The sequence below is a fragment of the Oryzias latipes genome, chromosome 18 (assembly GCF_053564925.1).
Source record: "Oryzias latipes strain Hd-rR chromosome 18, Olatipes_Hd-rR_3.1".
Classification (NCBI taxonomy): domain Eukaryota; kingdom Metazoa; phylum Chordata; class Actinopteri; order Beloniformes; family Adrianichthyidae; genus Oryzias; species Oryzias latipes.
Window position 1 is genome coordinate 11,869,798 of NC_136254.1, and position 15,368 is coordinate 11,885,165.

At 40.0% G+C, this 15,368-nt stretch overlaps 2 protein-coding genes across 2 annotated transcripts; both read left to right on the forward strand.

Moving 5' to 3' along the window:
• The first annotated feature begins 1,236 nt into the window (after positions 1–1,236).
• On the forward strand, positions 1,237–2,844 carry LOC105354466 (uncharacterized). Its single transcript, XM_020707261.3, has one exon. The coding sequence runs from the start codon at positions 1,458–1,460 to the stop codon at positions 2,547–2,549; it is 1,092 nt and encodes a 363-aa protein (XP_020562920.2). The 5' UTR covers positions 1,237–1,457; the 3' UTR covers positions 2,550–2,844.
• A 10,358-nt stretch (positions 2,845–13,202) lies between these two features.
• LOC101159074 (complement C1q subcomponent subunit C) lies at positions 13,203–15,049 on the forward strand. The gene is made up of 3 exons (XM_004065942.4): positions 13,203–13,442; positions 13,537–13,665; positions 13,833–15,049. The coding sequence occupies exons 1-3, from the start codon at positions 13,247–13,249 to the stop codon at positions 14,105–14,107; spliced, it is 600 nt and encodes a 199-aa protein (XP_004065990.1). The 5' UTR covers positions 13,203–13,246; the 3' UTR covers positions 14,108–15,049.
• The last annotated feature ends 319 nt before the right edge of the window (positions 15,050–15,368 follow it).

Genomic DNA, 15,368 nt, shown 5'->3' on the forward strand with positions numbered 1-15,368 from the left:
AAAGTACATGTTGAGCCTTAATTGAATTAACTCCCTAATCTGGTATGAGGCATATTGCACATGGAACAGGCATAGAGTGGGCTGAGCTCAACGTGGGCAGAGTAAAATGTTGAGCTCCGCCCGTTCCGCAGGCTGCAGCCAGGGATAGTTGCCAAAGAGTACTGACGAGAGGGCGCAAGTTTCAGTGTCGTGCAGCAGAGGGCGCCGTGTAACATTTAAAATGAAACCTTCAGATGTAGTGGCGGTCACGTGCACGTTGGGTCTGCTGTCGGAGCCGGCAGAGCGGGGAATTGTGGGATACAATCCCCTTTGCCTTCTCTGGTCAAAATGGGGTTGAGCACAGGTTTTTCTTTTGCCCATGTGCCCTTTCATGTGGCTGTTTTATGTTGTTTCACCCTTAGTTATTTCATCCTGTTGTGTTTACTTCTTTTTTTCCACCATAAGTGTGGGGAGCAAAGGATGATCACTATGGTGCAATCTACAATGTTATGTGGTTCAAAATAAAAGCTCAACATTTTATCTTGTTTCTCTGCTTATGCAATGTAGCATTGACTGCCTGAAAAAATACCCCGTTGGGTAACGGCCCATATTGTCTATACGAAAAATCGCATCTGTTAACAACTATGCAATAATTCATAATATGGCACATGAATATTAGGCGTATGATAATGTTAATTCCTCAAAAAACAAAAAAAAAACAAAGCTGTATTGTGATCCATCCACTCATCTCTGAGTATTCCTCTAAAAACCTGTGCTCTGAGCACCAGCCCCTCCCAATCCCAGAAAATGAAAAGGTTCTCACATTGTGACATCACAAAATTGGGAAACCGCTCCTTGCAGGAGGAGTCTGCACTGCCAGCACCACCTCCAGGCTAAAACAAATTTATGGGTGTTCATGATTAAAAACTTATTCATAATTGACTTTACATATTAAAATTGCATTATTTTTTGTAAGGAAGATTTGTTCTATGTTAATTACTAATTAAGTTTTAAAAAAAGAAGAAAAACAACAAGAGGTAAATGTATACAATTCTAAAGTTACCACGAATAGAATCAGGGTTTACTGATGTCATAGATTTCAAATGACATCAGTGATCTTATGTAATGATGATGTCAGAGCAAATGATGCTAGTTTAGGTCATCATGTAATCATATGACATCAGTGATCTTATGTAATGATGATGTCAGAGCACATGATACTAGTTTATGCCATCATACGACATCAAATGATTTCATATGACATCATGCAGATTGGGCACTCTAGTCCAGAAATACATCTCAGACTTCTAGTCAAAACATTCGCTGTGGTCGAAGAGATCAAAGGTCATTGCTCTCGAAAGAGTAGTTTGAAAACGCACTTGGAGCACATTCTTCGCAGGGACAAAAAGCTTTTGTTTCTGAAACTTTCTGTAAACTCTGTCATTTCACAGTTATTTTAAACCGAACGACTGGTAAAAATGCCCCGTGAAACCAAGGCAAACAGGCGCAAAAATCCAAGCCCAAAACTCAGTGAGGTTCTGGAGGAGCTCAACACGCTGAAAAAGGCCCACGAAAACCTCATCCAGGACAAAAAAGGCCAGGGTCTTTCTACCAAGGTGGTAGCTCTTGAGCGTGAAAATGCTCAATTGAAGAAAGAACTGGAAGAACTTGCTGTTTCAACTGACACCAAAGAGTTGAGAGAGAAATTCAAAAACTTAAAAGAAGAGAAATATCAGACGAGTGAAGAACACTTGACCCTGAAACAGGCCAACCTTGACATGGTCTGGGAACTTGAAGAGTGCAAGGCCGTGTTGGTCCAACAAATGGACATCAATGACAAAAATGAAGCTTGCATCAAAAAGCTGAAACAGCAGCTTAAAGATTTCAAAGAGCAGAAGGCTGCAAAGGGAGGCAAAGGACCCAAACCAGACAACAATCAAGCCTTTGAGGACCTTAAAAGAAAATATCAAGAGTCTCAAGAAGAAAATGAAGAATTAAAGGCAGAATATCAAGTTCTGGTTGATGAATTTGGAGATTTGGAGAAAGAAAAGGCTGACTTAAACAAGAAACTGGAGGTCTCTGCTCAGCATGAATCCACTATCGCTGAGCTGAAACAGCAACTGAAGACACATGAGGAGGAAAAAAAGGCACTCCTTGAATTGGTCAAACTAAAGGAAAAAGAAACTGAAGATGCAAAAGGGGAGTTGGAAGAACTGAAGGCAAACAAAGAGAAGACATCAGCCTCTGTACAGACTGACTCTGTGAATCAGGAATGCATCACCAAAGAGGGAGAAACCACAAATCCCATAGATCAGACTGTGAAAAAGACAACAGAGGTTGAAAAAACAAACTCTCCTGACACAGAAAATGATGGAAGGGCTGAAAAGGAGAGTGATGGAATAAAGGAAGATCCTCAAGAAATCCAAGAGGAACTTTCTGTCAAGAACCTTGAAAGCAGGGAGAAAACAGAACAACAGGTTGAAGTAGAAGTGAAATCAAAGAAAGGAAAGAAGGTCAAGAGGTTTTCCTTCACCAAATTCTGCCGCAGATTGTTTTGCTTGAAAAAGTAAAGCAAGCGACTGCGCAGAATTCAAAAAAGGGGCTGCATGGTTAAATTGGCGTTTTCTTTCCATGCATGCGTGGGGTTTTCTCTGGGTGCTCTAGTTTCCCCCCACAATCAAAAAAATACATTAGGACTGTACAACAATCACTGCTAAAAGGACTTCAACATCTGCTACATCCTCTTCTAGATCAAATAAACGGACTTGAACCATTTCCAAAAAAAACGGGCTGCATGGTTAAATTGGCGTTTTCTTTCCATGCATGCGTGGGGTTTTCTCTGGGTGCTCCAGTCCCCCCCCCCCCCCCCCCCCCACACACACACACACACAAAAAGGGAAAATCAAGATTCTTAGACGTAATGACACAAGACACTGGTAATATCCAGGAAAACATTAAAACAGATTTTAATAACATGTATTTTTTGAATAAATTCTACAAAAGTGTTTATTTCAAGTCATTTATTAAAACTGTATTAGGTTTTATTTCCATGTATGTATAAAAATGTATATAATGTTCAATAACTAGATAGTTTTTAGTTTGTAATAAAAAATGTGTTTTCAAAAAAATAAAAAAACAAAAATAAAAAAAAAAAACTAAAAAAAAAACATATATATAACCCAGCCTCAGATAGTCACAAACTTGTGTACTTTCTGTGATGGTCCCAAGCCCATAGAAATGGAGAGGGGATATATGCTGGTTGGACTACAGGCTTTTTGTTGCCTTCCATGTTCAGTCAAAAAAGCAAAGGCAATGGTAGATGGTACTCTGGCTTCAGCTAGACGGGGTTCAACTCCCTGCAGTGTCCTTGAAAATTCTTTGACTTTGACATGAAACATTAAAGTAAATATTACTCCAAAAAGATTATTCTAAAGTTTTAAATGTTATTATACGTTGATAAAGAATTGTTTAGGGATTGAAGAATATAGCAATTTTAAATGTATATCTTGTAAATGTATTCTTTTTTGTTTTACTCAATTGCTTGAATTGGTTTTCAATATGATTGTACCAACGTGACACTTTTTTCCCCCTCAAGTGTCAGAAATGAGGATGCAGCTGCTGTTCCTGGAATTGTCTTTTCATGTGAAACCAGATTGTGCTCCAGTTGAAAAATGCTTTAACCACTAACAGGCTGATGACAACATCTATTTAGAAAATTAAGTATGAATTGTCAATTTGAATCAAACTAACCTCCCAAAAAAGAAAACAAATCCCATACGAGCCATATTTATAAATGGCTTGTGAATATGAACCCCTATTTGGTCACGCTCTAGATTGGGGCGCTCCAAAATACTCAAACTGTGAACAAGAACACAATTATTACATGTATTATTATCTTATAAGGTATTTGTATAAAATTGCAAATGCTAACAAATACTTTATAAAGGATTAACAAATACTAGTAAATGTCTTTATAATCTGATTAATACCACATTACTCATGCTAATTAATGTCTAAATGACTAAAATGACAATTATTACGTTCGGGTCGGGTCGGGCTGGGCTTCTCTCTCGCTGACTTTTTAAATAAATATATGTTTATCAAAATGTATACTAGAACGATGTGTGGATACTAAACTAAGGAATACTTGTTATAAATAAATAATTTGGTAAAAACAGAGAAGGCGCTGTAAAGTAATTGCTATATAACTACTACTAAACAGGAAGCGCAGAGGCAGAGCTAAGGCGCACTTTGCGCACGTGTCGTGAATGTAATCTTCACTCCGCAAGTCCGCATCTATTTTGTTTAGGTATCCCCGACATGGAGCAGCAAGAAGTCAAGGATAAACTTAAGACAGGGGAACGGAAAAGGCAAACACGCACTGCCGCAGTTGCAGGATTTCTCCGCGTAATTAAGCGAGTGCGCATCAAGATCTCTCTTTCACTCTCTTTTTCTGGCCTGTTATTCTGTGTTCCAGCGTTATTTCGTTGTGCAAATGCAATTATCATGATCATAAAAATATGTAGATTATTTTAAGAAATCTTGTGTTTTTTTTCTGCCAAAAATACTATGGGATTAATTGAAATTTCGGGTTTGCTTCGAGCTCAGGCCTGCAAATCAATTTAATTGGTCGGGTTCAGGCTGGGTTCGGCTTTAATGCCCGCTGGCCTGTGTCGGGTCGGGCTGGATTTTTTAGCCCCGATCTTACCTCTACTATGGGCCACAGTATCAAAGGCTTTAGAGAGGTCGATGAAGAGGGCGGCACAGTGGTGTTTGTCATCCAGGGATTCAGATATGTCATTTAAAACTTTAAGAGCTGCGGTTGGCTGGCTTAAAATATTATTTGAAATGAGAAATTCTTTTAATTGTACACTTATAAGACCTTCCAAAACTTTTGCCAAAATGGGTAACTTGGAAATTGGTCTATAGTTATTCAAATTTGTTGGGTCACCGCCTTTAAGTAGCGGTAACACATAAGCCGATTTCCATACATGCGGAATGGTGTTCGTGGACAAAGACAAATTAAATAAATAGCTCAGTGGAAGTGCAATAGAGTCTGCTGCAGCTTTTATAAAATATGGTTCTAGATCATCAGGACCAGCAGATTTAGTAGGATCAAGGAGTTTAAAGGCTTTTGAGACTTCTAAAGATGTGAAGGGGGAAAATGAGAAATTATGTGTTAAGTCTTTGTGATTCACAGGGAGGGAGTACTCAGATGAGTGTTTTATAGAATTAAATAATGATCCAGAAGAAACAAAATGCTCATTAAAACATGAAAGCATCTCTGTCTTGTCTATTATATTACAAGTGTTTTTCATTATACTTGAAGGGAGCTCAACACCTGAATTATTTTCTTTTAGGGCCTTAACTATCTTCCAAAACTTTGAGGGATTATTTAAATTTTCTGTGGTATTTTTAAAAAAATGGTCAGATTTCACATTTCGAATTGCAGTAGTGCAAGCATTACTTAGTTTTCTGAATGCCAGCCAGTTAGATGCATTATCAAAATGTCTTGCTTTTGCCTATGGTACATTCCTTTCATGTAGCTGGTTAGCCAGATCTGAGCTAAACCACGGATTATTACGACCTTTCACTTTATAGTGCCGGATAGGAGCATGTTTATCAAGATTTTTGTAAATTCATTATGGAAATAACTTCAGGCCATTTCAACATTATCAATTTCCATCATCGTTTGCCAGTTAAATTCATTTAGATCCTGACAAAAGGATTGTTCACAAAATTGCTAGACAGTGCGCTTTATGATAATGTGTGGTTTGGTTTTGGGCATTTTTGTGTTTCTCGAAGTAGCAATGATACAGTAATCACTTATATCATTTGCAAATACAGCAGCAGTTGAATACTTTTAGGGAGAATTTGTAAGAATCAAATCAATTAGCAAGGATTTCTCCGGAAATTTGGGGTTAGGTCAAGTAGGATCATTTACTAATTGAAACAGGTTCAAAGAATCACAGTAAGATTTAAAATCATCAGAAACAGGTTGCAACCAGTTCCAGTTTAAATCCCCAATTATCACAACTTCATTATATTTTAAGGAAGACAGCAGTTCCATTAAAGAGGGAAGAGCGGAGCTATCAGCAGAGGGTGCTCTATAGCAACCAACTAAGGTAATATGCAGAGAATCAGAGATCTCTTGATCAAGAGCTAAAAGTTAGAATTTCTTTGACATTGATGTTTGCATAAGAACTTTTGTATTAAGTCTAGTTTTGATATATATGGCTATACCTCCACCTCTTTTGGTATGGTCAGCCCTAAAAACATTATAACCAATGATATGTATGTCAAAGTCAGTTATTGACTTGTTTAACCATGGTTCAGGAAACAACACTTACATCTGTTTCAGTTGATATTGCCCAAATGCGTATCATATCCATTTTAGGCAATAAACTCCTTACATTGAGATGAATGAATCCAAGACCATTACGAGATTTAAAATCTTCAGGAGTACTAAAAATAGGACTATCTGGTCCAGGGTTTGGTGGAATATTCTCGGAGATTAACAACAATAAAAAGATGAGGCGTCTTTGAAGTTGTGGTTTCTTAGATACTGAATTTGAAGGTCCTAGAGAGGGGAACATTTTTAAGAAGGCTATAGAGTTTATAGTAAAATTCTTCTGGAGAGCCAATACACAGCTGAAGTGCAGTAGTTCATTTGGATTGTCTGAGAGACACACAGGCGAGTAAGCATTATAACATTCATGAATAAAAGTTTTTGTTCCAGCATGAAATATGTAACGGGGTGATTCTTTTTTCCTACCTTTACAATTTGGTTTTTTAAATCTTTTTTGTTTTATTGATCCTGGTTGTGCAACCTAAAACTCCAAGGGCCCTTGAATGGCTCATGGCAAATCTGGTGATGAGTCACAGGTGTGTGTGATCAAGGTGGGTTGGAGTTTTGATCCTTTAAAAAGGATGAACAGCTGGACTTGGGGCGGAAAAAAAGAGGCGCACCACAAGAGCTGCACAAGCAGTGTTGGAATACCAGCGATGGGAGCCACACGCGTGGTGTTTTGGAGCACCAGGACGGAGGCTGCACGTGTGGTGTTTTGCAGCAGCAGCAGCAGCAGCAGCAGCAGCACACTGCAAAAACTGAAATCTAAGTGAGATAAAATATCTTGAATCAAGCATATACATGCTTATTTTTTAATGATAAGATAATTCTTCTCAATCAGTAGCTTTCATACTAGATAAGTTTTCTTATTTTAAGAGTTATGATACTTGATTATCTCAATAAGATATTAAATCTTGTTACTAAGATTTCATCACCTATTATGAGTAAAAAACACGAAACTAGAATCTCAATAGCGAGATTTATTTATTAGATGGGGTTTGGACTGCATGCTTCTCTAATCATCCTGGAGCATTTGGACTGCTGGAGGCCGGACACTATAGGACTGGACACAATAAACATTTTGAAAACTTGCATCTGGTTGTTCAGCTCCTTACACAGAATCTGATCCACTAGAATCTACCTGTGTCACAAATACACAATACAGTGGATTAACTGGACGGTTGTCAGATGACTCCCGTCCAGTTAAGAACTATGGCAATGCCAAAGTCTCCAATGAAAAATAAGGCCAATGTTAGCAGGAAGAATAGTTTAGCCCTTGATATTATTTTTTGGGGGCTTCGAAGGAAGGTGTTTAAATGGCACCATTCAGTCCAGATTTCTGCCAGAATCCAGTTCAGGATACACCAAGAACTGTTTTTTTTTTTTTTGTCAGACGTTCTCCCGTGACGTGCCTCACAAACAGGAAGTAACACGGAACTTGAAAGCTGCGGGCAAAAAGAGCGAATTGTTGCCCAATCTTGTTCAACTTTAAATGTGTATAGATCACACGATCCGAGGGTTGAATCAAGAACTTTCCTTCCCACAAAGATAGCAAGCTCATCAACCAGCCAAGCGCTCCTGAGTCCGCTTTAGATTAGGGGCATAACACACAGGTGCTACAGGAAAGCAGCATCTCAACGTTGGCAAAAAAAATATATATTAGTGCGCCAGCTTTGAAAGAAAGTAAATTGCGACTTCCCTTTATTGATGAAGTATAAGGCCCGTCAAAGGTTCGTCACGCCAGGAAAATCAGATAACCGCAGATTGCATACAGTTCATGATCGTTGAATAAAAATGGAACGTTCCTTCGTAAATCACAGGGACCCAACCCTGGGTTTGGGTCTTAATGAATCAAATTTGCTTTGACTTACACAGTTTCTGAGCAAGCCTTTCTAAAAATAGCCTTACTAAAAACGAGAACGGTAGTTGAAAAACAAATTCAACAAAATATCATTCTAAAAAGGCCCAAAACAAAAACTATAAATATGAAATCTAAAATAGCTTAAAAGTCGTAAAAACTCATTCATTCACAGTACGCTGACAGACAGACAGAGTGCATGCTGCCATCTTGGTATTGACTTTTGGGCGAAGGCAGGGGACACCCTGGACAGGTTGCCTCTCATATCACACACCCATGTACACTCACATTCCCAGCTATAGACAATTTAGATTAACCAATTAACCTATGAAGCATGTTTTTTGGATGGTGGGAGGAAGCCGGAGTCGTGTTCATAATAAAATAAATAAATAAAGATATGCCCTTGTGCAAATACATAACCAACCAATAAATCTAAACTTTTTCTGCCGATAAAACTTATGAAATAAATAAGTCATTCTGAAAAACAGAAACATGAAATATAAACAAAGCTAATTTGGAAAATATTGATTTTGAAATCCGAGTTTCTGAAAAAAGACATTGAATTATAGTAATATTCAACATGATTAAAAATGAATATTTTAAAATGCTGTTTTAAAATGATGAACAGGTTTTTAAAGCAAAAATGAAATATATTGAAAAATATAATGGCTAGTTTAAAATCTGTGTGCAGGTTTTTCACAATTTCATTTCAGAGATTTATTGGTTGATTGTGTATTTGCATGAAGTTGTATTTATTTATTTAATTATGAACATTATAGGACTCCATACTACCAGGGTAAAATTACAAATAATTTAGTCAAAAATTATTCCTGAAAACTAACTTAACTTTTTTTACATCTTTAAGAACAGGGGTGTCTGATCTCAAGTGGGCCAAACCAGTAACAAAAAGGCAAAATAACATCTTTGTTTTTGTTAATTTTCTCAATTGGATAAAATTTCTCAACCAACATATTAGCCTTCTTCTTTCTCTTTCGGCTTTTCCCATCAGGGGTTGCCACAGCGAAGCAACCTCTCCTTCGAGGATGAGTCGCATGGTTAACTTGGCAATGTTTTATGCCGGATGCCCTTCCTGACGCAACCCTCTCAATTTATCCGGGCTTGGGAGCGGCACAGAAGCAGAAAAGGGAATAGGGCGGAACCCGGATTCGAACCCTGGTTACACGGACGGAAGGCGCCGCATACCAGCACGAGCTAAACCGGCTCCTTAATTTGTCAACTAACACATTAGCCTAATCACTTATTATTACACATTCATTCACAGAAGCCAATGGATCTTAAATACAATTAATTTCACTTAAAAAAAAGGTCTTGCAAACATTTGTGAACTTAAGAATTTGGAGTTAACCTCATTCCTCTCCTGAAACTTCACCCGTCCATCAATATCAGACTTCAGATCCTGTGCAGAAACACATTTACTGTCATTCATGTGTGAAAAACACAATGAAATGTCCAGAAATCTTTTCCTGGTTGGCTGCCTGAATTTTATGACAACACCTGCCTTCTTCCTGACCTTTAATGGGGCGCCATCAGTGACCAGACTGACCAGGCAAGCTCGTTGGTGTCTCTTTTTTGATCGATTCCGTTTTACTATCACTTACAGACCAGGAACCCGCAATATAAAACCGGATGCCCCCTCACGCAAATACAGTCCCACGGAACGTGCCACCACCATTCTACCCTCCACCTGTATAGTTGGAAATCTCACGTGGGACGTGGAAACCAAGGTCCAGCAAGCCTAAGGTGAGGAACCTGATCATCCACCTTGTCCTAGGGGCACCCTGTTCGTACCATCATCAATCAGGTACGATGTCATGTCATGGGGACACTCATCCTGGGTGGCGTGTCATGGAGGTGTGCACCGGACTCTAAATCTCATCCGGAGGAGGTCCTTCTGGCCCTCTATGGAGAAGGACGTCCAAGAATACGTCTCCGCCTGTGCCCGTTCCAAATCGTCATCCTCTGCCCCAGCTGGACTCCTTCATCACCTATCAACTCCTAACCGTCCCTGGTCTCACCTGGCTATAAACTGTTACTGGTTTACCTCCTTCTCAAGGTAATACTGTCATTTTTACCATATTCTATCGCTTCGCCAAGATGGATCATTTAATCCCATTACTCCAACTACCCACTGTCGCAGAAACTCCTGATATCATTGTAAATCACATCTTCCGAAATCATGGCATCCCCTCTGACATTGTCTCTGACCGTGGCCCTCAGTTTGTTTCCCAAGTCTGGAAGGCATTCTGCGCTGCCTTGGGGGGCCACGGTCAGCCTCACTTCCGGATAACACCTGCAATCCAATGGCCAAGCGGAGAGAGCGAACCAGGAATTGGAGGCAGCTCTTCGCTGTCTGGCGGCACAGAACCAACAGGACTGGTCCCAGTTTCTGGTGTGGTTCGAGTATGCTCACAATACTCATCCTTCCACAGCTACTGGGGTGTCCCCGTTCGAGGCCGCCCTAGGGGACTCACCACCTTTGTTTCCATCGCAGGAACTCGATCTGGTGGTGCCCTCAGTCCAACATCACTGTCACATCCCACCCCAAGGGAGGGAGAAAATAGGTAACATAAAGAAATAAGTTTAAGCCGGTAAGGGTTAAAGGCTGTCAGTGCAGCCGTTTATTTGACTGACAGCTGCAAAAGTAAAGAAGGTAACAAACTTAAATGCTCAGGCACTAATGCAATAAATAACAAAACCAAAGTGAAACTTAAACTAGATGGACGTCACCAAGACACAAAACAGAAAGCATAAGCCGAAAACAAAGATCACAAGCAGAGGTGAAAACCAGGCAGTTTCCACAGGCTCTAATGCCAAGTCCAACAACAGGGCCCAGCTGATTAAACGGATTCCTCCCAGGAATTCAGCTGCCATTGGAACAAGAGATGCTTGAGGCTTTTATGCTCCCCGCCCAGCATGGTGATTGGAGGAGGGAAGGAGGCCGCAGTCATCTCCTGCAGGAGGTGAAGTCAAGTGGTGTGGTGGGGGCTTCTGCAAAGGACACACACAACCACACACACACAAACATACAACACACACATATACACACCAAAAGACCTACGGTGCTGTCAACGCGTTTGGCATCAGACTAGGACTGCTCTCCTCCACACCAAGGAAAACAACCGCCGCCTCGTAGGGTGGTGGGACCCGATTACCAACCAGGACAGAGGGTCTGGCTCTCGACTCAGAACATCCAAGAACATCCATCCTATCCAAGCAACCTCTCGGAAACTGGCTCCTCGGTTTATTGGACCTTACCTCATTGACAAGGTCATCAACCCTACCTGTCTCTGTCTTCGTCTGCCCAAGGCGCTCAAGTTACACCCATCCTTCCATGTTTCCCAGATTAAGCCAGTTCTGGACAGTCCTCTGTGCCCACTGTCCCCTTCCCCGCCGCCCAGCTGTATCATCGACAGCACCCCTGCCTTCACGGTCAGCTGGGTTTTGGATGTCCGGCGTAGGGGTCGTGGATTCAAGTTCCTGGTCGACTGGGAGAGTTACGGTCTGGAGGAGCGGTCCTGGATCTCCCGCTCTCTCATTTTGGATCCATCGCTCATTGAGGATTTCTACCGGGCCCACCCAGATCACCGCCCTGGACCGCCTTTGCACGTTCACTGAAGCTTTTTACCTGGGACACGACGAGAACACTGTGAAGGCTAAAGTGACAAACTTCTATGGTTTCTTGCTTTCCACCTGTGGCCTTAAAGGGGCTTTGACTCTACTCCTGTCTTCAACAACGCCCCGAGCCTATTCAACCATGCCACTTTTTGGACCATTATCTTAGAATAACTTGTTGGCGGATTCTCATCGAAATCCTCTTAGGATCACGTTCTGCAGGGAACTTCCTCACTTCATTCCTGAACATCACCTTCGTTCCAAGCTTCAGCACTCTCTTCTGGAGAGATGAAGTAAGAATAATCTCCTTTCACCTTGTTTCATTTGCAATAAGCCACATCACATGTGGCTGACAGTCCCATGACTCTAAAAGGGATTCAGGAGGTGCAAAGGATAGATGGGGGACATTTTCTATTCTTGCCAGATGTTTCTGGGTTTTTATCTTATATGAGCATTCTGACACTCCGCTGTCCTCCTGAAAGGGGCTAACTGAGGCCTCTAACTGAGGTCAGCGGATCCTGTGTGGCAGCCCAACACTGCTGATTTCTTCTGATACAGATTTAGAGTTTATTTGGTTAGACAAGTGGTTTAGTTGTTATGTACAATTCGGCTTGAGAGCTGTTGGCCTTAGAAATCTGACCGTCCTGGGTTTGATTGATATTCATTCATGTAATGTGATTTGGGAGAACTGATTTTCGTTATTCCCAGTGTTTATGTTGTCTGTTTACTGAACCTGTTCACTGGTGCTGCAACAATCAAATTTCCCAGACTGGGATCAATAAAGTATCTTTATCTAATCTTATCTTATATTGGTACAATAAAAAAACATAGGTTGTTACAGAGTTAGAAAATCTTTGTTTCAATGTACTGTATGGTTGTGATTATTATGTTTTATCAAGTTTTTACTAATATTTTTTGATTAGTGCAATCAAAAAAGTACTCTAGGTTTAACCAACTACCTCGTTTTGGAGACTTTTTCACTATCAGACGGAGACCAGGATGAGAAGTGAGTATAGTTTGCAACTAAAGGCTTTTTTTTTTCTCTTTTAGTCTGATAGAGTGAGCCAAATTGTGGCTTAATGGTCAATTTGCTCATCATTATTTGCTCTAAACTCCGAGGATTAGAAAAGAGAAAAACGCTGGAACATGTTTAGAAATTCTGAGCTGAATTTTCTGCAAGAACCTAAAGATTCATCAATTCAAATGTAAGTATTCATCATGAAGTATAAAACGGAATAAAAATGGATAGGTTGTGTAGAAATCGTGTGTGTTTGAAGGCTTCTGGGTCGATTGTCCTGTATGTAGAAATTCCTCTCCTCTTTCGTCTTGCACCATCCTGTTAACTCCCTGTCAAACATTAACAAACTTGAGACAACATAAAAGCAGCTGGAACATGAGATCAGGACTGCAGAAGCCTGAGCTCCACCATGTTGTTGTTGACGTTGTTGCTTTGTGGCGCTCATTTTGTCCACGGTGTTGCAGCAGAGGTCAACAAAGCCTCTTCCTCCTGTGCAGATGTATGCAGACTGCAGAATGAGCTTGCTGCTTTGACCGACAGGCAAAGATCTCTGGAAACCGGACTGACAGAGGCCAAAAGCCAGATCGCAGAACTGATGAGTAAAGGTGGCTGAAACATCTGCGCTCCTCTTAATGCCGGCACATTTTCAATCGGAACAGAGAAATGTTTTATTCAGTTTGGTTGATGTGTTTTTTGTAGCACCAACCAGAGTAGTTTTTACTGCTACAACTGCTGAGAGTGGAGCCATCGGACCCTTCAGCACCAACACAAACATCCTCTTTAAAACGGCCATAACAAATGTGGGCCAGGCCTACAACCCATCTACAGGTAAGCACAGATGCTTTCATATGCCATGATGCAGGTATAACTACTCTGTCACAGAAGAGAAAATGATGTGGGAAATCAAAAAAATGATACAAATTCTTAGTAAGAAATGTTTTTCCTATTTTCTGGTTTCATCGCCTATAATCCTGGATTAAACATTGTCTCCACAGGAATCTTCACTGCGCCTGTTAATGGCATTTACTACTTCAGTTTCTTCTGTCACTCTGGAGGAAATCGCCTCACAAGTCTCAGACTCATGAAGAATGAGGAATATATTGTAGGAATTTATGACCACCAGACATCACACGATGGAGCAGATAATGGAGGCAATGCTGCATTTCTGCAGCTGCAGCAAGGAGATCGAGTTTCTGTGAATTTAGCTGCAAACACGCATGTTTGGGGCTATGGCTCTGTGACCACCTTCAGTGGTTTCCTGCTCAGCTAAGAATGACAGATTAAATTAAATGAGATTTTACTGAAAATTATCTGTTCTCTGTCAGACATAAGCCTGCCCCCCTTTTAAGCCTGCATTTTCTCTGCACCGGGGTAGCAGAACATGTTGGCTTTGCCCTATTCCTATATACTAAATCCTTGCCAATATTCCAGAATGTGACTTTCCCATTTAATCCAGGCAATTCTGAAAAGATCAGTGTCTTAGCTGTAAAGCAATTGAGCCTCAATGGCAGATTGCATGGAAAGTCTTTCAGTGATCCCAGTGTTGAGTCTGCAGACTCTTTAACTGAGGAAGTTTGTTTAATTCCAAAGGTCAGTATGGCTGCTGTGATTTGTCCTGATATTTATATGACATATTGCAGTTTATTTAATTATAATGAAGTAGTTTAACTCTGACCAAAAAAAAAAAGATAACTTTGATATATTATACACAGATATATAAAAAACAAGACACCGCCGGACACAAAAATGCGTTTTATACTTTTAGTATAGCAGTGATATTTGGGGAAATTTATACTAAGCAAATATTGATCCTATAATTAAACTACCAAAATACCACTTAGAGCCATAAATAAAGTAGTTTTTTGTGAATCTATGAACATTTATAAATGAATATGTAATTTGATCGTATACATTAGGGAAAGAGGAAAATCAACTCGGTGATATATCGAGCTATTTCAACTGACGATACTTGCATCGATTTATTTGCTGTCAAGACATTATTTATTTAATTATTTATCAGCTTCCGTCAGCGTCAGTTGTTACAAAGACGTACATGGATCTAATCTTCAACCAGCGGATGGATCAGAATGAAGAGGAGCAGGGAGTTTGCCCACAAATTGTAGATTTTATGTAACCACCGAGCGTTTTCACTCTGCACATTTTTGTCTGCTCCAGATTTATGATTTGAATAAAGAAATACTCAGAAACGCAATTTTAATCTTAACTTTCTTTATAGGTGTCATCCATCATGAGAAAAATGCTACAAAAAACAAAATTTTCATTGGGTTGGGTCCGTAACAGAATATAGCTTGGCGTGTTTTTTTTTTTTTAATTAAATGCATTTTTGAGAAGCACTTGTTTATAGATCATTGAATTCCTGTTGTGGGGCTTGTTTTTTTTTCTGCAGTTTTATGCCAGAAGAAACAATAAAAAATACGATTAATAATTGTTCAAGTTTGATTTAAGATATTATATATAATTGTGGGGCTGCATGATAATGTAGTGGTTAGCGCTCTCACCTCACAGCGAGA